A 26508-nucleotide genomic window follows, 5' to 3' on the forward strand; every position below is an offset into this window, starting at 1 on the left:
TTAATGACATATTTTTGAAAAGTTTGTATATATGGAATTGTCTTAACCCGCTAAAAGAATGGTTCATAAAAATGCAAACTTTTCAACTGTGCATATATTATGCAGGGTTAGGAGAGGGTAGATACATCAAGATTGATTAGCAGAAGTTCCAAAGTAATCTAAAGGAGTAAGTTTGGTAAGGGCCATATTTGGCCCCAATTATAAAGTTCATAGTTACAAGACAATAAATGTTTCAAGTTGCCTTAAAGACATGTGAGAAAGTTAAATCTGTTTTTGTCAAAGTTTAATTCTAACACGTTGAAATTTACATCCCAAAAAGGTCAAAATAAGGGATTTCTGTGAAATTTGACAAAAGCAGCTGGAAATCAAATTAAGGACCAGGAAACATAGAGCGCAGGCATCTACAAACGTAATATTCAAATAAGACATGTGAAATGTCTTCACAAACATAATATTAAAAGATCTTTGTTGTCAAGGTAGGCGCTCTATGTTTCCTGTTCAATAATCTATGGAAATTTATCCATTTTCATTGATTTTTTCGTGAAAAATCAATGTGAGTACAACTTGTGACGTCATAATGAAACACAGAAACGTAAAGTTTTCAACAAAATGGCTTATTTCCTATCTAGTCACTGTATTAGCTATAATTTATTGTGATATTGGTCAATAAATCCAAATTTGAAATTGATGCTAAAATTTTTGAGGACCTTACCGAACATACTCCTTTGATGTCATTTCCTTGCTCAATTTAGTCATGGAAACTGAAATAATAAATAAGATAACTATAAAACTTCTTCTCACTGTTGGACTACATGACATGAGACCCTGGACTTGCCTTCAAAAGTCCTTATGGAGAACCATGACCCATAAAAATAAAGGAATCCATGGTTTTACAACCTAGTTACAAGGTATGAACAATTTAGTTTATTCATAACTACAAAAATATTTTCATACTGATAAAAAAAAACATGACATATAACAATTTTTTATTTGTTTAACCATAACTTACATCTATTTTGGCAAAATTTCATTTTCATTATGGAAAATTCACAATATTTACAATCTTTGTACAAGTTTATAAGTAAAAATAATTGATTCAATACATCAAGGTCCACTATATATATATTTCTATTGCACCAATGTCTTTATTGCACAGACACATTTAATAAACATCTCAACCAATCATTATACATCCACAGCCTAACAACATAAATATCACAGTCACATAAGGCATAAGGTAAGTATAGTTGCCATGGCTACACAACTTATAATTCTGAAAAAAAGACCAGAAATATATAATAACCATACATATAGGACACAGGAAAGGCAATTTGAAATCTCAACTGCAAGATGGAGTGAAGAACAGGGAAAAGCAAGCTAAATTTTAAATTGACCTCGATAATTAGTTAACCGAAGTACTGTCGCTGGGTATATGGATTAATTTTTTGTTGTTTTCACTTTTATGGTTAGATAAAAAAAATAATTAAAGAGTTCATTTGTAGTTTTCTCGTACTAACTAAAGTTATTTTTGCCAGCTGTTTTCAAAAAGTTACATTTTACCAAAAGAGATGAAGTTAATGGTAGAAAAGGCATTTAATAAGAGAGTCACATAACTGTTCACTTTACTTTCACTCAAACCCCTACCCCCCCAAAAAAAAAGATGTTGCAATTTGTGATTTAAAAAAAATGCTTTATCAAATTACCAGGTTTGTACTGACCATAGAAGCAGGACTTTTTACCCTTCTAGAGCACCTAAGATCATCCCCAGTTTTTGGTGGGTCCATGTTGCTCAGTCTTCAGTTTTCTATGTATAGTTTTTTGTATTGTTGCATGTCTTTTGTTGTTTTCTTTTTTAGCTATGGTGTTTTCCATTTATTTTCAACTTATGAGTTCAAAAGTCCCTTTGGTATTCTTTCCCTCTCTTCTATAGAGTTGTTTACTAATGAGTTACATCGATTAACACCATGACCAAAGGTTGACCCAATGATCATCATCAAAACCACATCACTACATAATTGGTTCTTACTGTGATGTAATAACATATGTATTGTGACATAGAAAAATTATGGGAAGTTCATAAAATTAAAAATCATCTGTTGCTACTCCACTGGACAAGGGAGAGACACTTTGTCCCTGCTTATCTCATTAACCTTACCTCAAATAGTCTGGTATCCTGCTCTGACTGCCTTGTTGCTTCCCCACTCAACAAGACAGAAACAATAAGTCCCTACAGTTCCTAAGACAACTAGTATTAACAACTGCCACTGTAGTATGAGGTAGTCACTGTAGAAAAAGCCAGCAGCTGCTGCTATTGACTGAAAAAATAAAATCATTTATGTACTGATGGTAACATCTTTATTTTTTAGATACTTATTTTTGTGGTTTTGTTGGGTACAGTTTCATGGTTTTCATAGGTCCAGGTAAACTACAAATTTAAAATGTCAACCAATTACAATTTTTTTATAGGGTTGTATGCAGCCTTTGGCAAAGAAAACCATGAAATCACACATCCATGAAAATGCAATTTTTCCGAAATCCATAATAAATCTGTACCCATATTCCAGATTATTGTTTATATAGATTTCATATAATTACATCATAAAAGTAAACTTAGTAAAAGTTTCAGAATGTTTAATGCAGACAAAATATATGGTTTTTTTTTGTTTTTTTTTAAAGAAAAGCCAGGATCCTGTATATTTAAAGCCTAGTCTATGGTGACTTTTTCTTTGGATCTTGAATATTCCATCAAATACATCTAACGCCAAGGACTGGTTGTTTTCAATACTATATACATTCCCCATTTCCATTCTCAATTTTTTGTACATGTATTATTTTGTGCTTACATCACAGACAAAAATTGACCAATTAGATAAATTTGATTAAGTTTATCTATTCAAATAACAGAGTTGAAGTAGTAAGAAACTCTCAGGTTTTAACATATATAATAGTACAAATGAAATAAAATCAAAGTCAATTTTTTGTTGAATCAATAAGTTTTCTTCTAGGTTGATTTTGCAACTTTCCTGATCATATTAGTTATGGGTAAAAAAAATTACACCCTATTTTTTTTTAATTGGATTTAAAAATTTTAAATTCCCAACAGTTTGAAACCCAAAGAATCTCACAAAAATTTAAAAAGCCATGATGTTCTAAAACATGTATGTCTGAAAATTTCTCATGTTTATCCTTTTCAAAATCAAAGAAGATCTCAAGTTAGATTACCTTTGAAATTTCAGTACTGTAAATTGGGGTATAAACTCTAATTTGGCATTTAAATTAGAAAGATCAGATTATAGGGAACATTGTATACTAAGTTTCAAGTTGATTGGACTTCCAACTTCATCAAAAACTACCTTGACCAAAAACTTTAACCTGAAATTTGCATTTTCATTTTCTATGTTCAGTGAACCGTGAAATTGGGGTCAAAACTCTAATTTGGCATTAAAATTAGAAAGATCAGATTATAGGGAACATTGTATACTAAGTTTTAAGTTGATTGGATTTCAACTTCAACAAAAACTACCTTGACCAAAAACTTTAACCCAAGCCGGACAGATAAACATGATAAACGAACAAAGGAACAAACGCACAGAACAGCAAACATAATGCACATAAATGGGGCATAAAAACTTACTTGTACAAATTTAAATAAGGCAAAAGCAGGAGAGCTGTCTTCTGGAAACATGAAGCCAAGTATGGAATAAAGCTAAAAAGGAAGAGTGAAAATTTTTAAATGCAATGGTTTGGTCATTATAGAGCATTGTGGGATTAAACTTACGGACCATCTCAAAATACTCATCATTCAAATAAATATGGTTGTATCTAGTATTTGTTTAATTCTAAAACTGTTTCAAACTATTTACAATGGAATATACCCATATCTACTTTTGTTTATCTTTCATCAAAGTAAGTCAGGAAAGGGCTAAACAAAAAATATTTTGAAATGGTCCTTTACAATGCATATTGTGTGACTCAGCCTTCATGTGTGAAAACTGATAACTTACTTGAATAAAGTAAAATAATGCAAAAGGTGGTGAACTGTCTTCTGCATACTTATCCATTAGTAAAGAAAAAATCTAAAATAGAGAAGTGCTCAGATTCTGAGCAGAAAATGATATCAAATCATCATAAGGAAGTCTCAAAGCATATTTGAAAATAAAAAGCCAAAAATAGAGAAAAATTATCTTTGTTATCAATGAAAGGACATGTGGGGTATACTTAGATGAGACCTGCCTAAGTAATAAAAAAATGTTAAAAGGGAACATTCCTTCTATATCCATATACAGCAGTCTATTCAATATGTCAAGCTGACAAATCTATTATTTAACATAAACTATCAAAGAAGCTGTCTTTATCAACAACTACCAAATTTGCTTTTTTCTTTTTTGACTGTATAGGTAAATTATCCAAAGGCGAAAGCTTTCAGTTTGGCTTTTTGCATTTTTCTTCTATTATTTAAAAGAGTAAATTTGATTCACAGGTTTTGTTTTAAAAATAAATATATTCTGTCCCATATCAGGAAATTAATTAGTGATTAGCTAATGACATTTCTGAATGTTTTATTATTATTTTTAGAATACTGTGTTACAACAACGGAAGACATTTGATAATTTTAAATAAATTATATTCACAACTTATATAGAAAAGAGAATATTTAGAGACATACTGAATCTTTTCCTTTCAATGTGATTACACTATGAAATATTGTTTCAGTTCTTACCTGAGTATTAAAACTACTGTCTCCAAAACCCAGTAGAAATGAACACAGAATGGCAATATATTTACTGAAATAAAAAAACATTTTAAATTGATAAAATAAACTTTGCCGTTTATTTTCATTTGTACATGTTAAGGTATGTCAACAAATGCAGAGACTTATTTAGCTAACAAAATTTCCATTGAGAAAAAGAATGGATGAAGAAAAAATGTATGTGAAATTTCTATGTATTGATAGGTTAAAATGAAATTAAAGCTAGCTGTCAATAGTTGTTATGTGTCCCATGATCAATATTTATAAAAATTATTTAATAATAACAAAAATAAAATCCTATAGAGCAAAAAATAGAGAAATTTTTTAATTGTTCTTTTATCACTTATGAAATCAGAAATATTTATCCACTTTAACAACGTAAACTGTTTGAATGTAATTTTTAACCATGATTAACTGTTCTCAGCAAAGGTTGGAGAATGTTTAATCCCACCACATTCTATTTGTGCCTGTCCCAAATCAGGAGGCTGTAATTCAGTGGTTGTCATTTGTTACTGTTTATCATATTTGTTTTTCATTTCATGCTTTTACATTAAAATCAGTCTGTTAGCTTATTTTAGATTCAGTTGTTTTAGATTTGTCATTTCAGGCCCTTTAATTCATAAACTTACTTTGATACTAAATATGTGGCTTCATCTGATAACTTTAATGGTGATTCACTTGGAAGGTTTATAAATATCAGAAAAAAGGCAGCCATGTGTAGAACATATCCTAATACCACTATTGGATCTCTACCATGTCTGTTTGTCCTCTTTCCAAATAAACCAAATATACCTCCACCTGAAAAAAATCATATTTTAAATTGAATTTGTGAGATTATCTCCCCTGCCCTATTGGTAAAAATGTTCTATATGTTGATTTTTTTATAGGTCAAGTAATAATGAGTCAATATAATGATGCTTGCGGTCAAATAGTTTCCTCCAAGTCCAATAGTTTAACAATTGCAGTTTGAAAAAATAGTCAAAATATTGTGTACTTATTTTATATAGTAAATGATAACTGAGGTATAATAAACACCAATGTGTACTAACCTAAAATTTCTCCTGCACCAATAAACATGCCAGAAATTCCCAGCAGACCTTTTGCTTCATTTCCAAAATGCGCATTATTTGATATACATGTTCCATATACACCACTAAAAAATGTCAGTTCTATTCCTAAAAGAAGATAAACAATGTTAATTTTCCTTTCACTCTTTCTATAAAGTGCATTACGTCCCATTTACATTATTATACTGGTTTAAAGATTTAAAATTTAAAAGTCAAACAGTATCTTTTTATAACAGTTATTTTCAAATTTTTAAAATCCCTTTTTTCAGCTTGTGTCTGTTTTGAAAACTTACTTCCAGTATAGTCTTGAAATCATTACACAAATGCATACAAAGATCCTACTTTAGTGTATTATTGACAAAATCACTCAAAATATTCCATTAAAATGTCGGAAGGGAAGTTGAATTATTGAAAGTTTAATTATTGAATGGTGGTTTGTAGGTTCAGTAGCCATGTTTTGCATCAGTTTTCTGACACAAATGTTTACAAGTAACTCTTGCGTTCAGTTTATTATAAAATCTGTTTGAACCATATGTAACAATGTCGGAAGGGAAGTTTAATTATTGAATGGTGGTTCGTGGGTATTTTTTCAGTATGCGTTTATTACCACGATGCAAAATTATCTAAAAAATTATTCTTGGTTGTAGGGATATTTTGTAAGTCCCTTCCTACCCTTCCACATACATTTTAATAGAATAACGCTAACAAGACAACAAAGTAATAACTATGAACAAAAGAGGATGCATGTTTTTTATCTAGCCTTCACATGTCTCCCACTTTTCATGTTAAATGTTAGATAGGCATACAATTTTCTCATTAAAAAGGGGAAGTTGTAATGTCTGTCCAGTTTAAAATTAACAATATTTACACCACATTTTTATACTAACCTGTGTAAGCTATTGCTACACTTAGCAATAACATTTCCCTCGTCTTTAATAAGTGAAATGATCTGACTGCAAAAGAAAAGGCAAAAATCAATAAAAGTAATGTTCAATCAATATTTAAACTAAAAATGAAATCAATAAAGGCTATATCTTTTTTTAATATAGGCATTCAGGGACTACGCAATACAACATTGAGTCATAAGTCAAACTTTTATTTCACAGTACATGCCCTGTCAGCCATCTTGGATGTCTGACAAACATAAATATCCTTTCAGTCATGTTGTGAAAATTTGTATCATGTCCATTGTTCAACTATTTTTTATTTCGAGGTGTATTCACAGCTAAGTTCACACAAATGTTTTGAGGTTTCTGAGATTTTATACATTTTTCTTATATCCACAGTCTTTTTTGTCTGAATTTACAAGTTGGGCCAACGTCAGGCGATGCCTATAGGCACTGTTGCGGATGAAAGGGTTAATATAAAAAAGAAGATGTGGTTTGATTGCCAATGAGACAACTATCCACAAAAGACCAAAATGACACAGACATTAACAACTATAGGTCACTGTACGGCCTTCAATAATGAGCAAAGCCCATAAAGCATAGTGAGCTATAAAAGTTTCAAAACTTTAAAACAAACAAAATAATAAGGAATCATCTTATTCATGTTATCATGTAAGTGTATACTTGATCTTTGCCTAAATTTCTGTAATGCCCTGTTTTTTCTGTAATGGCCTTGTTTTTCTGTAATGGCCCGGTATTAATGCACGGTTTGTTTGTATAAATCACAGTTAGGGTTTTTAATAAAGTTAATAAAATAAAGTTGTAAAGAGTATAATACTTTTTTGTATTTTTTTTAATTTAGTAACCAGCAACCAACATTTAAGAACCATATATAGGGATCACTGTTCATCCTGTTTTTCAACACATAACTTCTGTCAACTTAATACCTTGGATATTTGGTATATTAACACATACACTTTTATTCAGTTGGTTAATAAATGTATTAAGAAATGGGTGTTTTTATAATGGCTCTGTTATATGTTCTCGGTCAGTAATAATGGCCTCGGATGTCTGTAATGGCCCTCGGCGTTGCCTCTGGCCATTACAGACTTCCTCGACCATTATTACAGACCTTGGACATATAACAGGGCCATTCTAAAAACACCCATTCATTAATACTATAGTAATGTACACCATATTTAACTACATTTAGAATTTTTTTTTTACCTATTGTTACAAAAACTTACCTATTGACTGCAGTAGGCTATCTTTTTTGTTAGGCTTACTAAAAAGAAAAGTAAAATCTAACTGAATTCAAAATAAATATCAACAGTTGTTACAATTGGACTATTTTATGTTGACAGTCAAATTTGTTCTGATACTAATTTCATTTAGTTCCGCAATGTCAAATTTAAACACATTAGAAAAATATTGAGTTACAGTGCATTTCAAACTTTTAATCTGTTGTAAAATTGTCAGAAAGAATAAACAAGTTATCTACCTTTGAACTAGTCTGAGATAGCTCTGATAAATCAATAAGGCCATTGTTTTTTTCTTTTATATGATTGTAAATTTTGTTATTTCAGGGTGTTTTACAGCTTAATATATATAAAGTATGGGTTTTAGTCATTGTTGAAGACCATACAATGTCATATCTAAGTCTCTGGTGGATTGGCAATGTTAACATATAATATTATATTACATATTTTTATACTGTGGATTCATTATTATTCGTTAAATAGCAATTTTCATGTGTATCGTGGATACATGTGAACCACGAATTCAAATGTTCAACGAATTACAAATTTTCTATAGGCTTTGTATGTAGAGATTTGCAAAACCACGAAAACAAATATAAACGATTAAGCAAGTTATCTTCAATCCACAAAAATTAGTACCCAAGAAAATAAATAAATCCACAGTTTAACATACTCTATATTTAAACTGGATTCTGTATTTAAACTGGGTTCAGAGGATTCTGCAGATTTAGGAAGATTGACTAGATCATTCACGTCTGAAGTCCTTTTGTTCCGTAAAATCAGGAAACACAAGGTTCCAGCCACTGCAGCTCCACTTAAAGCTGTATATAACTTAGTTCTCTCCCCTGAGGTTATGTTAGCACTTCCTTTCAACACAAAATAACTGTATATGTTTCCAAATAATAAACTGAAAAATAATTGAAGAAATAGTATAAAAGCATACAAAAATAAATGTACCTTATTACTAATTAGTGATGACACACCTGATTTTAGTGGGTGGGTCCTATACTTCTTCATTGAGAAGACATTTCTTAAACAGGCACTAGCTACAATATGTATAAAAAATCTAAAATATGATTTTCTTGCAAGTGAATAATTCGACCTCATTGAATATGGCATGTGAACTTCAATTTAACCCCTTAGCTAAGGATGGATGTCACGTGAATTGTATGTGTAAAGTTATTTAAAGGAAATGAATGTCAACATTGACGGTGAAACAAAGGTAAATCATTTGATTGACTGATTTGATCCACAAAAAATCATTCTTATACAGGTAAAAACGATGATATACATAATATTTTTAATCTAAAATATGAAATTAAACAGACCTAGAAAAATCCAATAGCACAAGTTCCCTTAATCTGTTTATATCTATATTTATGTTTACATCGCTTATACGGTCATCAGATGACTTTTGAGGTCAACTCGATAGTTAATTAGATGGCATCTAGACTAAAATACACAAAAAAAGAAGCTACGTATTATCATGCCCATGCCCAAGTATGAGAATTTGAAATAAATCAATTAACATGAATTTGACAGCTCATGCCCCTTTAAAATTCAATAGTGTAAATTGGGTTTACAGAAAGTGAATTATTGTCAAATGTAATGAAGATCATGATGATGGGCTTTGCTCATTTTTGAAGGCCGTACTGTGACCTATAGTTGTTAATGTCTGTGTCATTTTGGTCTCTTGTGGACAGTTGTCTCATTGGCAATCATACCACATCTTCTGTTTTATAAAACAAATAAAAAAATTTAAAAAATCGGTACATAAGTACTGAATAGAAAATAATAGGGGCTCAAATAAAAAGAATAGAGATTAAAAAGTTAATGATACATACCTGCATTGTAAAAGTGCCCAAAATATTCCACTGTTTCTAGCTACAGTGTCTGAGTCAGAATTAATGGTCAGGAAATTACCCTGAGCTGTCCAAAGAACTGTAAAATACAATAGGTTTAACCATTTAATACAAGATTACATAGGTAAGTGATTGTGCTTATTATACACCCACTTGTAATATAAAGTATTAAAAATAAAGAAAGTAGTTGTCTGGCAGATATGAAAAACACTCACAGGTTACAACTTATTACAGTCAGGACTTCCTTTGAGTTGGCATGTAGGAATTAGCAATAAATCACAGACATACATGTATTTATCTGTTATGATGGGTCGAATATTGGTATTGTCATTGAAAAAGAAATAGGGCAGAAATGGTAGAAAGATATTAAAAGCACTGTATTTAAGTTTAAAGCTATAGACCCTAATAAAGTTACTATTTATGAGAAGTTTATGAAACCTGTGGTTCTTTTATAAAAAAACAACTAAAAGAAATAAAGAGTAAAAATACATGTTAGTCATACACATTTGAAATATAGCTTGAAATCATAAGATTTTGGTGAAAAGTTGATGCTTGTTTACCATATGTTTAAAATGCAGGACAATTCCAAACAAAATCTATTTTCAGTTCAATTTAAGATTGTACCTAACAATAGAGGGAGATAACTCTGTAAAATCAGCTAAATGATTTAATCATGTTGTATTGTTTAGGAAATATTAAGCTTCTGAATGATCAAAATCAGTGTTGGTCAAACTGCTACATACACGATAAATCCAAAGAAATTTAACGAGAAAGTGTTTGGTTCAAGTTTTTTGAAATTTTTATATTTTTGTCAAAGGGTCAAAGTAATTATTTTGTCAAAATTTTATGAAAATTAAACGAGCCAAATTAATTTTAGTCAACATGTTTGGTGCCACCTTAACTAAGTACTTTCTACAGAATTAGATGCGATAACAGTTTGGTGATACAGTGTCTAATACAATGTATATATGACCACTTACTTGCTGCACCAAATCCAACAAGAACAGATCCTAGGTACAGGGCCCATGTCATTGGTTTCAAAAATTGCAATATGAAAAGACTGGAAAATAATCATAATTAAACATATACTTTGTTTTACAGGTTCCTTGGAAATTTGCATGATAAAATCATAAATAAATTTTGTTAACAGAATTTTGAATTGCCTGTCCTTTGCAAATGTCTTTACTAACCATTTAAGTGTAATTTCATGCATAATGAAAATCTCATGTGTCTGTTATCTTCAGAACACTGCTCATTTACAAGCCCCCAAAGAGCAATTTTTGAAGGCCTTGAGTAAATACTTAAGATCTTTTTGCACAATCAGTTTCTTTGTTAAATTAAATTTTAATTAAGTTTTCATGTTTCATGTTTCTTTGTTGAATTAATGAGATGAAACATTGAACACTTATAAAAAAAATTATGAGCTAACCTGAGAAAAATTGTTAAGGGCATAATTTTACATCTCACAACTTAAGAATTTTTTAGGTATTGTAAAAAAAAATTACTAATACAACTAAATTTTTGAGAAAAGTAAGGGGATATTATTCAGTATAATTAACTTATATAAGTATATTTTATTTACTTCTTTAAGTAAATAAAGATTAACTGTACAAGAAGTACCCCTGACTGACAAGTGAAAAGTTTAGTTATCTACAAAACAAAGTTTAACACATCATAATTATAATCTACATAAGGAAATGCCTGTACCAAGTCAGGAGTATGACAATTGTTATCCATTCGTTTGATGTGTTTTAGCTTTTGATTTTGCCATTTGTTAAGAGACTTTCTGTTTTGAATTGTTCCAGGAATTTGGTTTTTTTTTTTGTAACTTTACTTTTTCTACCCAGAAATACAGACCTATCATTTGCGAAACATACTACATATTGATAAATACAATATTAAAATCAAAGCGCTGTAAGCGCTGAAGGCAGTTAACCAAAAACCAAGGCAACCGTAATTATGAAAACTGTGGCAATGTTGCCTCAACATTAAACATTCATATATAGTACATTCATGTTTATCTAATGATTTATTTATTAAGGCAAATAATTTATATGTTATCAAGGTTTCAAAAGCAATGCATATATCAATGTATATTTTTTATGGTGAGTCTGCAGTGGTACAAGTTCCCAATGATTGCAGTTGTTCTACTTGGTAGTTAACCTTGGTTTTATTTGACTGCTAGAAGTTCAATTTGACGTAGTATGAACATGTAATACATGTAGTATGAATGGACTGGTTTCCCTGGAAAGAAAACTGAGTTTGTGTTCTATAGTACAAAGTTATGAGACACGAATCAGACAAATGTTCACTACAACAGGGATCAAAGATGAGGTCTGACTGACTTGCCCATAGTAAATGTAAATGATTTGTTATTTTGTCCCATACATATGAATATATATAATATAGGGGTGGGGATCTCAACCGTTTTCAAGTTCTCAAACAGGTAGGGGTAGGCAGAGGATTTAGGGGGCAGGGGCCCCCCCCCCCCTTTTTGGGAAAAAATTTGGTTGCTTATATAGGGAATCACTGGAGCGGGCCCCTCTTAGGTCAGTCAGTGGGCCCCACTTATGAAAATTTCTGGATCCGCCACTGGGGGTAGGGTGACCCTAGGGACTTCCCCTACATTTCATTTTATTTGTTATATTTTCCCATCCATGAATATATATGGTTTTGGGGTGGGGATCTCATTGGTTTCCAAGTTCTCAAACAGGAAGGGTAGGGTGACCCAAGGGACTCCCCCTATATTTCATTTAACTAGTTATATTGATCCATACATGAATATATATTGTTTTGGTGTGGGGATCTCGACCGTTTCCAAGTTTTCAAACAGGAGGGTTGGGATGACCACAGGGACTTCCCTTATATTTCATTTGATTTGTTATATTGTCCCATACATGAGTATATATGGTTTAGGGATAAGGATCTTGACCATTTCCAAGTTCTCAAACAGGAGGGTGAACAGTGAACTCAGGGACTCCCCCTATCTTTCATCTGATTTGTTATATTGTCCCATACATGAATATATATGGTTTAGGGATGGGGATCTCGACCATTTTTAAATTCTAAAACAGGAGGGGTGGGGTGACCCCTAGCGACTCTTCCTATATTTCATTTGATTTTTCATATTGTCACAAACATGAATATATATGGTTAAGGGGTGTGGATCTCGACCGTTTCCAAGTTCTCAAACAGGAAGGGGTGGGGTAACTCCAGGGACTCCCCCTATATTTCATTTTTTATTTATTATATTGTCCTATACTTGAATATATGCAGGGGCGGATTCAGACGGGGGAGGGTTGCGGGCTTGCACCCCCCTTAAATTTGCAAAGCATGGGTTGTTCTCAGCTTAATAAAGAAAATTCCGATAATTTTACCTCAATTTTTTTTTTTTAGCCTCGCTCTACTCGGCGAAAATTTAAGTTTGCGCCCCTCCTAACCTAAAATCCGGGATCTGCCCCTCATATGGTTTAGAGGTGGGGAGCTCGACCGTTTCCAAGTTATCAAACAGGAGGGGGTAGAGTGGCCCAAAGAATGCCACCTATATATCATATGATTTACTTACATTAAGGTATATATAATATAGTTGCATTATTTGTGAAAATAAAGAATGAAACTTTCAGCTACTTTAATTGACCCTTCAAAATTGAGAAAAAACAAATAACCCCTCGAAATTGCAGTAATATGTTTACACTTTAAAAGCATCTCACATGCATTATCATCATTTATCATTTATAAAGAAAATTTAGACTGTGACCATGAACATGTATATTGTTAGATATACTGTTCCCAGCTGTCACGTTGTATTGAATTTTTAAATTAAAATTTATCAAAAAGTAATTTTTAGTTTCTGAATAAAATATTTTTCTGCTTTTTCTTTCTTTTACATATGTCTTTTGGTTTACAGTACTAGTGTTTATATTCATTTACCATGCATAGATGTATTTTTTCACCTGCTTGGATTTATTTTGTAAATGATCGTCAAACCCGGAATTACCCTTATCCGCTTCCGGAATCGGATCCGATTTTGTAAAATTTTGTCTTCACGGCCGCCATTGTTATGTGTTTACAATGTTGTTTTTGTCAATCAGATACGATTTTACTCAAATTTATACAATATTTGTCTGCGATTTTCTTTATAAAGCTAGCGGTTGAACAAAATGAACATCGCCGTCATGAATAATAATGATAAAAATAAGTTTTTAGCTCGTTTAATTGGAGACTTTGGTGAACATGGTGAAAAGGTTTGCAAAGTAATTTCTTATTTTCTTTCAAATGTAAGGCGACTACGTCGGGCGTAGCTAGAAACCAACTATCCTAGTCGAAATTCCGCTTGCAAAAGTGGAAGGTCTCGGACCACCGCTAATTTGCACACCTGCCTCCAAATTGAAAAGCTACGAAAATTTCTTTTTTCTAATTTGAAATTGCCGCCAACAGCATGAACAGTTGAATTATATAATAGACTACTGTACTGACGTAGTTGTACTACGTATTGATGACAAACAATATTCCTACGACTTTTGACATTTGGGAAATCTAAACTGCTTGTCTTCAGAAATTTTCGGCGATTAAATATTTCATACAATTGTTCTTTGACATCTTAGCTAAAAGCACAAGTCATAATGAACTACACAAGGATTTTTAATAAGCACTACTTCCTATGTGTAACTTTAAAACTTTTGGATAAATCGACGATCATTTAAGGTTTTTCTGGTCATTTTTTTTGTAATCCAGAATAAAAAGTATTAAAAAAGTGTTCAATTAGTTATATATAACATAGTAACAAGCTAGATAATAACAATGGCAAGTATTTCAGGATTTATTGGGTAGAACACAAATCTAGGGTGCTCGCATAATGCAGCTTAACTGCATAAAAATACTTACCAATACATAACAGCTCCTATTAACATTGTTATTTTTGGTCCTATAGCATCGACAACAGGTGGCGCTATCCAATTACCCAGGGAGAACACAACATAAATGATACATAAACTGAAATAAATTAGAAACATTTTCATCTCTTTATATAGAAAACTAAATCTCCACAAGAGACCAAATGACACATCTAAATAAACAACTACCATGACTACATGTATACGAAAGTTGTATTTTAATTCAGTTCACACATATATATTTTGTGTGTATTTATATATAACACTACAAACATAAGCTCTTATTATTTTCTTACTCTTTTTAATTAAATGCTAATTAGTCTTACAATGTTTTATTGATACATCATTCATATATATCTGTAGCCTATTGTTTCATGAGCAGAATACAATGAAGAAAATAATTTGAAAATTACACTTAAAAATCTTGACTTTTTTGTAAAGGTTGCAGCTCTGTGACTCATTTCAACAAAAATCTTACAAGAAAATAGACTCAGAATAATCAGTTTTAATAGTAAGATTTTTTGTGAAAAGAGTCCATGCAGCTAATTTCTGGTACATCAGTATATATATGATGACTTACAGATCCAGTTTGCAGTTTTGTTCTGGGAATTTGTTTTATACAGACACATTTGGATACAATGTAAGATTGAATAATGAGTGTATACAGCACAGAAAGTGTGTGATTGAGTGAATGATATGACAACTGAAAAACACAAAAACCTCAAGTTTGTTTTCAGGTTTATTTTTAAGCCTCTTCATGGGGTTTATGATGATTACTTGGCCATTTTTATGATGATTATCTAATTACCAGACCAAATATTTCAGGATTACTTGATTATTTAATAATCTAGGACTGGTTTTTTTACTATTTGGTTATAATTAAATTTTTTGTGTAACACGTCTTCTGATTGACATAATTTTGTCATGTGACCGTGAAGTCATCAACGTATTTTCATGATTAAATCCAATTTAAATTGGAATTTAGAATTAAATTATAAGGAATGACTGTAACATTTTTCTGTCTATTCGAAATAACATAAAAAATGCGGTGCACACCTTAAATAACCCGCTATGCAGATTATTCAGTGTGCACCACATTTTTAATGTCATTTCTTCATAGACAGAAAAAATATTTCAATCAAAATTGAGAATGGAAATGGGGAATCTGTCAAAGAGACAACAACTCGACCATAGAATAGACAACAGCAGAAGGTCACCAACAGGTCTTCAATGCAGCGAGAAATTCCCGCACCCGGAGACATCCTTCAGCAAAACATTTCAAAATTTTCATTAGTTGTTAGAAAAAATTAACATGGATTTGTGAATGACATAAAACTTGCATGTACATGTCTTCCTTGCCATATATAATTGATCATACCTAGTGTAACCATCTCCATTAAATGTCCCTTTCGAATCAGCTTTTGCACTGGATATAACACTTTGCTACAAAAAAAATCAAAAATAATATCAAATTAATTGATAGAAGTGGTGCAATTTCATGAATTTCCAATGAGACTATCTACTGTGTATACGTAATAATAAAGACCAAAAGACAAAAATATGAACTACATGTATAATGAAAACTATGAAACAAAATTTTTTACAGACATAATCATGTTTGTTTCACCTTTTCATGCTTTTTACATGTTTAAAATGTATATTAACCTAAAATACAGTCCCTCCCCTATAATCGATCTCTCCTACTTACAGTCAGGGGTACTACTTGTACAAGTTATTTTTATTGACTTTAAGAAGTAATATTAATTTACTTATATAAGTAAATTTTTAAGATACTTATACAAGTGTATTTTATTTACTTGCATAGGTAAATTATTTTAAAGGCATAGTTATGTTCATTAGACATTCATATTTTTTTTACTTATACAAGTAAAAAAGTCATACTATCTTCTTTTCTTCAATTTCTCCAAAATTCTGCTCTAATAAATTTTTTAATTGTCTGTCCTTTGCATATGTCTTAAATAATTATATAAGTGTAATTTCATGGACAATGAAATACTCATTTGTCTGTTATCTTCATAACACTGCTCATTTACAAACCTCCCGGGTGCAATTTTTGAAGGCCTTGCACAAATACTTAAGATCTTTGCTCAATTAGTTTCTTTGTTGAATTAATGAGATGAAAGGTTGAACTCTTAACTAAAAATCATGAGCTAACCAGAGAAAAATTGTTTAAGGCCTGTTTTTACATCTCAAAACTTGATGATTTTAGGGATTGTAAAAAAAATTTACTTGTATAAGTATTTTGTTTTTCGAAAATTAAGGGGAGATTATTCAATCCTTATAAGAAAATATGAGTATAATAAATTTACTTATATAAGTGTATTTTATTTATTTCTTCAAGAAAAAAAAATAACTTGTAGGTTGCACTTTGTAAATACAGCTGTTTCTCAAACCACGCCTCTTTTGAGGAGATTTAGAATATTCATAGAAAATTAAATTTTGTTTACATACTGGTTCCCAGTTATGCTCTCTGTGTTCCATCTCATAGAGACATTACTTGGGAATGTTACCAGTAAATATACATGTGCATATTGTTTACATTGAAATCTGTGGTAACCCTTCATTCGAGGTAGGGGTAGTTAAGAAAATTAGTGTTAGTTTAAACTCTGAAAAGTTCAGGGCATATTAACGTTGAAAATATGCCGCACAGCCCTATATTTTGACCTTTGAAAAAAATTGTAGTGCATATGAACTTTCAATTCTAGGATAAGATTTTTTTCAAAACTTCATAGTAAAAGTGGTACAGTTTTAGCCGTAAAAGGAGTTTCTATTGGAAATTGTATTGTCAATATTTACAGAAATGCAACCTATATATAGGCAGAAATAAATTGAACAAATAAAATATAAAATATTACCGGTATTTCCTTTCTAACAGTACAATTCATTGTTCTTGATAGGAACAACATTAGATGTGGCTTCACCCTACGGTAAACACAGTAAACACAATGTGGAACATCAAACCAGATTAACGAGGCGCGTGTCCCTTTTTTTATTGCTACAATAACATTCAATTGACACCTTCAACTTTGTACACGCGTCAGACTATACAATTAATCATGCCAGAATATCATTGTAAATAGTGAACACCTGTTGAAAACTCAAGATTGTCATTAATTTCCTTTAATCTTCAATCAATATGCATAAACATGATAAATATCGTAAAATGAGGCAATACACAAAATAAAATGATGAAAAATATTCACATTTTAATTATGTTTTCCTCTTGTTTGATTTCAGTTCATTATATTTCACAATTTGTTTCTGTATTTTCTGGACAATGATGCACAAATAATGCATTATGCAAGTTTCTTATATATTGTACAAAGAGAGTTTTAAAAACAAATTATAAAATAAATATATTGTTCTAATACACAAGTAAAAGTAGTATCATAATACGACAGGGTAAACGTAATACTTGCTGTTACACATTTTTTTTTCTATCAATATTAACTTTCTTGTGGCTAAAATTGTTTTCTTTTGCATATTCTTTTAATATTTATTTGGAATAAGTAATTTTAATAAAAAAAAAAATTCTTGTCGCTAAATAGTTTCTTGTCGCTTCTTGTCGCTAAAATTCTTCTTCTTGTCGCTTCTTGTTGTTAATAAGTTAGACCGCTTTTTGTTTGATCCAGTCTGAGACTACTATAATGTGTTATAGTAGTCTCAGATCCAGCCATGCACAGTCTTTATAAAAAAATTTCCAGTTGCACATTCAGGCCAATCTGTTTAATTTTGTGGTGTATATTTCCCAGGTGCAAAACAATGTTTTTGAAAATAAATCAGGGAATATCCAACCATTTTTAGAGGGATTTTCAACCATATGTCCACATTTAAAGCATTGATTATAAAAAAAAAAAGGAAGTTCAAACCAGTTCAGAAACCATCCCCAGATCATTCACAGTATATGCTTGACGTATAGACATACATCTACAAAAAAAGTCCTACACCTTTGCTTTCAAAAGTTGATGATACATTGTGATGAACTCTAAAAACTGACAAAAGTAAGCATATATTATATATATATCTTTCTCAGATGACTGAGATGTGTATTCACGGTTTGTTTTTGTTCTATTTCGTGTGTTTGTTTGTTCTTTTACAATGTTTATGAATTCTCCAAAATATAATATTCTTACTTCAGCCATTGAACTGGTTTGAAAAGCTGTGAAAAGTAACATAAATGCTATTCCTAGCATAACAATGTTGTACAGACGAATATCACACTCTGCCGCCATCTTGTTCAAAATATTGATGTCACATGATCTTGACAAATGGCAACTGTAAAACACGGTCCGACACAAATCTATGAAAAGCTTAAGGCGTATATAAAACGTGGACCAGGAAGTACAAATTATATATGTCTCGTTTTGAGTGAGTTTCAAACATATTGATAATATTCCTCAACCATTCAATCTCAGTTATGTAAGTTAGCAATTGATTTTAAAATTTAAAATTGACAATATTTCTGTATGGAACAAAATTTAAATGGGCATTAGCAACCAAATCCATGTTCAGCGATATGATTCAGATTCTTGTAGTTGATTTATAGCAAAAACGTTTATCAAAATTATTAAAGGTATAGAATGAACCCTTTACAATGCATAGCTTTGATAATATGTTCGTGATGTATCAGAATTTCGTGTGTACGTTAATTTATACGCGAACAAACCATCGAGATGATGATCTCCGAAGACTTCCGACGGTCGTATAACCCGATAAAAACATAAATATAGATATAGATAGATAACAAACTCGTACAATTGGATTGTTCTAATATGTCTGATTAATTTAATGCGGATTCAATGAGGTCGACGAAATTGCGTTTCGGAATTTTGAAAGTATAATGATGTTTAAAATACAGATCATGCATGCATACAACCATTTCAATCAGATTCGCTAGCTGGATTCGAATCGACTACATCAAAAACATATTTTGTCATTTTTTTTAAAGGGAGACGGATTTATATAAGTTTTTCTTGTTTCCGAATCCCAGTATTTTATTATATAAGTGTAATTCGTGCACTTTTGAAAAATAAAAAAAATGTTTAAACTAAATACCTAATTATATGATTTCTTTGCCGCGGGTTGAATTCTATGCACGCTGCCACAAAAGTGATTGTACTGAAACAAACTAGGACCAATTTCCATTTTCAATTACTATATATTATATGATGAGTTAAGGGACGACATCAAAAGTTCAATTTAGGATAAAAAAAAACTCAATTCATATAGTTTTTCACTGACCCCCCCCCCTTTTTTTTTACCCCCTCTTAACTTAATTTGGGAAAAAATGATTGACCAATAAGGATATATATAAAATCGATGTCAAATATACAAAACTTGCTGTGATCCACCACCCCAAACTATTTGAATTAAGTTTTTTTTTTTTTTTTTTTTTTTTTTTTTATCTTTCATTGATTTTTTTATGTCTCCCGAACACAGTTCTATAGTAATATTTTCTTGTATAGTATGATTCTTTATCTTTTTATCTTATATATATTTCGTTCTCTTCTTTTAGATTGATACTAATATATATAATGTATGTATAGACATAACATCTTTGAGATCTTCATAAAAGTCAGTGACTCGTCTATTCAATTTCTTAACAAAGAGAACTTGTGACAACAATATTGAGCACAACAGCCGTTCCGAGCTTTGGATAATTGTAGCGAATGATATGCTGTTAATTTGCACTATCTATTTGTCTATTATAAATTATTTTCTATCTACAAATCAACAAATCATCGACGAAAAATTATGGAACGCCGTAGCTGCCTTATGTGTACTTGTTTTTATATACGCTTATACTTTTCAATATATGCACATAGTTTTTCTATATATGCACATACTTTTTCTCTATATGCACATAGTTTACTTTATATGCACATAGTTTACTTTATATGCACATAGTTTTTCTATATATGCACATAGTTTTTCTATATATGCACATAGTTTTACTATATATGCACATACTTTTTCTCTATACGCACATACTTGTTCTCTATATGCACATAGTTTACTTTATATGCACATAGTTTTTCTCTATATGCACATCTGTTACTTATTCGTTTTTGATGCGCGGAGTATACGGTTGCACTTTGAATTAAATCGTTTTTCAATTGTGTTCATGTCTCTGGTGGTAACAATGTGTTCTTACAGATGAAATGACCCTATAAGCGCGATTGCAACCGTTCCAGTGCTCGGTTAATACCCTGTTACTTATTCACTTATTATACGTTTGTTGTACGTTGCACCTTTTAAAAAAAAATCAATTGTGCCCATGTCTCTTGGTGTAACAATGTGTTCTTAGAGATGAAATGACCCTATTAGCGCGCATGTACCCGTTCCAGCGCTCGGCTAATAACCTGTTACCTATTCGTTAATTATTCGCGTATAATACATTTTTTTATACGTTTCACCTGTTAGGAAAGGATTTTCAATTGTGTTCATGTCTCTGATGGTATAAACAATGTGTTCTTAAAGAGGAAATAACCCTATTAGCGCGTATGTACCCGTTTCCAGCGCTCGGCTAATACCCTGTTACCTATCTGATACTTATTCGCTTATAATACGTTTGTTGTACGTTGCACCTTTTAGAAAAGGATTTTCAATTGTGTTCATGTTTCTGGTGGTAACAATGTGTTCTTAAAGATGAAATAACCCCATTAACGCGTATAAACCCGTTCCAGCGCTCGGTTGACACCCTGTTACCTATTCGTTACTTATACGTTACCTATTCACTTATAGTACGTTTGTTGTACGTTGCACCTTTTAGAAAAGGATTTTCAATTGTGTCCGTGTCTCTGGTGGAAATAAATGTGTGTTCTTAGAGATGAAATGACCCTATTAGCGCGCATGTACCCGTTCCAGTACTCGGTTGACACCCTGTTATCGATTCGTTACCTATTCACTTATAATACGTTTGTTGTACGTTGCACCTTTTAGAAAAGGATTTTCAATTGTGTAACTGTTCATGTATCTGGTGGTAACAATGTGATCTTAGAGATTGAATGACCCTATTAGCGCGTATGTACCCGTTCCAGCGCTCGGTTAATACCCTGTTACCTATTTGTTACCTATTCGTTACCTATTCACTTATAATACGTTTGTTGTACATTGCACCTTTTAGAAAAGGATTTTCAATTATGTCCATGTCTCAGGTGGTAACAATGTGTTCTTAGAGATGAAATAACCCTATTACTGCGTATGTACCCGTTCCAGCGCTCGGTTAATACCCTGTTACCTATTCGTTACTTATTCGCTTATAATACGTTTGTAATACTTTTTATGTGTAGTGTAGTATGTTTAGACTTATTTTTGTTTGTACGTTTTGGATGATTTTGTTTAAATATTCCATGTGTAATGGCAGTGTAAAAATTCAGAGTTTGAATTTATTAGAATAGTAAATTTAACATTTAAGAGAAAGCTGTACTTGTCACAAAGCTGCCACCAAAAAATAGGGACATTGCTTTAATCTACAATTTTCTATGACAATGATAAATGTTCATTAAGAAGAGCAAATTTTTATCTTTTATTCATCATATTTGATTTTCAACCATATTTGTCAGGGTTCTCCAACGAAAATATGTGCAAAAGCAGAAACATGTAAATACTTTAATTTTATATAACAGGTAACAGGTTATTTACCGAACGCTGGAACGGGTACATGCGTGCTAATAGGGTAATTTCATCTCTGAGAACACATTGTTACCACAAGAGACATGGACAAAATTGAAAATCCTTTTCTAAAAGGTGCAGCGTACAACAAACGTATTATATGTGAATAGGTAAAGAATAGGTAATGAAAAGGTAACAGGGTATTAACCGAGTGCTGGAACAGGTGCATGTGCGCTAATAGGGTCATTTCATCTCTAAGAACACATTGTTACCACAAGAGACACGGACACAATTCAAAAACCTATTTTAAAAGGTGCAACGTACAACAAACGTATTATAAGTGAATAAGTAACAGGTATTAACCGAGGTCTGGAACGGGTGCGTGCGCAATAATAGGGTCATTTCATCTTTAAGAACACATTGTTACCAACAGAGACATTAACACAATTGAAAATCCTTTTCTAAAATGTGCAACGTACAACAAACGTATTAAAAGTGAATAGGTAACAGGGTATTAACAGAGCGCTGGAACTGGTGCATGCGCGCTAATAGGGTCATTTCATCTCTTAGAAAACATTATTACCACCAGAGATATGAACTTAATTGGAAATCCTTTTCTAAAAGGTTCTACGTACAACAAACGTATTATAAGTGAATAGGTAACAGGGTATTAACCGAGCGCTGGAACGGGTACATGCGCGCTAATAGGGTTATTTCATTTTTTAAAACACATTGTTACCATCAAAGACACGGACACAATTGAAAATCCTTTTCTAAAAGGTGCAACGTACAACAAACGCATTATCAGTGAATAGGTAACGAATAGGTAACAGGTTAATTACCGAGCGCTGGAACGGGTACATGCGCGCTAATAGGGTCATTTCATCTCTAAGAACACATTGTTACACCAAGAGACATGGGCACAATTGAATTTTTTTTTTAAAAGGTGCAACGTACAACAAACGTATTATAAGTGAATAAGTAACAGGGTATTAACCGAGCACTGGAACGGTTGCAATCGCGCTTATAGGGTCATTTCATCTGTAAGAACACATTGTTACCACCAGAGACATGAACACAATTGAAAAACGATTTAATTCAAAGTGCAACCGTATACTCCGCGCATTAAAAACGAATAAGTAACAGATGTGCATATAGAGAAAAACTATGTGCATATAAAGTAAACTATGTGCGTATAGAGAAAAAGTATGTGCATATATAGTAAAACTATGTGCATATATAGAAAAACTATGTGCATATATAGAAAAACTATGTGCATATAAAGTAAACTATGTGCATATAAAGTAAACTATGTGCATATAGAGAAAAAGTATGTGCATATATAGAAAAACTATGTGCATATATTGAAAAGTATAAGCGTATCTAAAAACAAGTACACATAAGGCAGCTACGGCGTTCCATAAAAAATAGTTACATAACCATTCGTGCAACGATATAGGATAGATTAATAATATAATATGAAAATATAATAACTTACAAATAGATAATTATTTGTTTATTTTGTGTTGATAGTGGAAAGTATTTATGCAAATATAACAATTAAACCTTCACCGTCCCTGATTTAGCAAGGTTTAGATAACCGAGTTTCAAGATACGGTTTTTCACTGTATTCTATGGTATACTATTCAAACAAGATTTAATATAGACGCAAGCCTGCACGGGACACGAGATTTCTGGAATAATGAACCATCATGTACAGTGGCGGTATGTCACCTTGTTTTTGGACGATCAATGCATTTGAATGGGCCGGCTGGAACCCCCCCTCCTTTTTTTTTTAAATCCCTGGATCTGCCCGTGATGTACACATTACAATCAATGTACTACAGTATACTGTAAATAATTGCTAATAGACTTTAGTATCTCAGAAAAGAACCTTTAAATATGTACTCAAACTATACTTTGACCTAATAAATATGAAAATGATAATCCCGTTTTTCATCAACGTAATCATATACTTTTTAATAATACTATTGACCTTATTGCTAATAGTGTTAGAAATAGACTTATATATGCAAACTAAAACTATATTTTGACCTAAGAAACTTGAAAATGATGTCGAGGTTCAGATGAACACTGTTAGAAGACAAATAAACAGTGATAAAAATCAATCCATTCACCATGTGTTTGACATCTTATATACTTATAGAAATCCAACAAAAGACACTCTCCAATATTAAAGGCGAAGCAAGAATTCATGATCACAATTCTCTTTTTTCTGATGTTGTATAGCTGATCATTTTGTCTGTTTAGATTCTCTCTATCGACTGTTAAGTAATTAATGATCAAAACACAAAAAGGGTAATCAAATCTTCATTGAGGGCCAAATATAAATAGGAGAGGTTGCCCCTAATGAGGATTTACCTTTTTTTACGTTTTGAGCATGATAAACTAATTAAAAGTCAATTTAGCGAAATTCCCTGTACAGCTGTGCAATATTTTTCATGACGAGAACAGTTATTTTCATTTATTGATAATGAATTCGAAGTCAATAATACTATCTTGAATTGAAAAAAATCAGAATCAAAATAGTTTAGTTTGTGTCTTTATTTTCTTTTTCTTGAATAGCATTTGGCAGACTGCAAATTTTCCAGAGAATTGTCATTGTACGGCCAAATTTAACAGACTATCAATAAAACAACAAAACCGACTGCATGTGCGCGATCCACATAGGTAGACAAGGTCGTATAACACCCCTATTCATAAATAAAATAATAAATAATGAGAGTGTCTCATCCTGATCTGGGCTTAAAATTGGTACATAAAAAAATGCCGAATTTAATTGATATTTTAAAAATATAAAATATTGTATGTGTATGTAGAAAAACAGTCAATAAAAGTCTGTTAAAAAGATTTCAAAAAAATATATTGGTGTCGTTTTGGGTTTGAATATAAGCAAAGTATAACCAATAGATGCAGAATTGTCACACATTAGTTTGTTTAATTGGTTGGGTTTTTTTGTATATGAAACTGGATGTAATAGATCAAAACAAGAAAACGCCCTTTCACATGCTGCTAAAAGAGCTTGTTATTCAATGGTGTCGTTTGTTATTGTATATCATAATTGTATTTCGTTCATTGTTTTGTACTTAAATCAGGCCATAATTTTCCCGTTTGAGTTGTTTTTTATTGATTGTTGAAGACCGTCCGATGTCCTATAGTCGTTTACTTTTATGTCATTTGGTCTCTGGTTGAGATTTGCCACATTGGTTATCATACCTCGTCTTATTTGTATAAGCATATCCCTATTGTACTTTAATGTAGTGAGAGATAAAAATTGAAGTATCGGCAAATGTACACTAACTGCAGACAGACAAATCAAAAAGTGTACACACGTTAAAACTCGTCGCTGTCAAGCTGATGAGCAAATATGAAGTCATGCAGTAGGGTTGTTTCTGAGAAAAGTAACAAACTTATACGATCGGACAGAAGAAAAAAGTGTTTTCAGTATAGCTCTACTTCTAGACAAACAAGTACGCCAATATTCATACACATACGCTGTATAAAAGGTAATGTAACTTATCTTTTGATAAAGACATCGTTTAAAATTATTCTCTAATACCGGCTACTGTACTTCCTATGAAATGTTATATTACAACTTCATCTTCGGTCGATTGAGGCAATAATGCCATGAATTTAATTGCACGAGACAGCTCTTATTATAAAACAAGAAGTACTCCTTATAATTTAAATTTGAAAAATGATTATCTTTTGAAAGAAAAAAACATCAGTACGTCTGGCCTATTAAAGTTGACGATACGGTATCGGTTTTGTCATTGTTGAAGGTTGTACTGTTGTCAATTTATGGTATCACCTCACATAATTTATAGTTGGTTCACATTTTGTCATGTCAGGGCCTTTGAAATAATGTCGTCTATCCTCTTACAGTACATAAATCAATTTAGAACTAATGTTGGACGGAGCTGCACCTGTATACTTCTATAAGATTTTTCTTTTTTGCCGTACATCTGACAAAGTAATCTGCTGAATCTTTTTTTAAATCCTTTTTTTTATTATGAAAAGGTTCCTGTCCAAATTTCGTTTCGTAAATGTTTAGCACAAATGGTTTGCCATTTTATGAGTAACCATCTTATAAATTTTTATGATAAGTATCAACGCTTTGAAAAACACCTGCATA

General features: G+C 31.5%; 1 protein-coding gene across 1 annotated transcript; it reads right to left on the reverse strand.

The window, feature by feature from the left end:
- Nucleotides 1–969: 969 nt before the first annotated feature.
- LOC143044531 (UNC93-like protein MFSD11) lies at nt 970–18998 on the reverse strand. The gene is made up of 14 exons (XM_076216589.1): nt 18872–18998; nt 16096–16160; nt 14710–14817; nt 10806–10885; nt 9808–9904; nt 8637–8870; nt 7952–7989; nt 6705–6770; nt 5800–5925; nt 5380–5548; nt 4721–4784; nt 3635–3706; nt 2156–2315; nt 970–1273 (listed from the first exon to the last, which is right to left on the reverse strand). The coding sequence occupies exons 1-13, from the start codon at nt 18968–18970 to the stop codon at nt 2157–2159; spliced, it is 1377 nt and encodes a 458-aa protein (XP_076072704.1). The 5' UTR covers nt 18971–18998; the 3' UTR covers nt 970–1273; nt 2156.
- Nucleotides 18999–26508: the final 7510 nt, after the last annotated feature.

The sequence above is a fragment of the Mytilus galloprovincialis genome, chromosome 9 (assembly GCF_965363235.1).
Source record: "Mytilus galloprovincialis chromosome 9, xbMytGall1.hap1.1, whole genome shotgun sequence".
Lineage (NCBI taxonomy): Eukaryota > Metazoa > Mollusca > Bivalvia > Mytilida > Mytilidae > Mytilus > Mytilus galloprovincialis.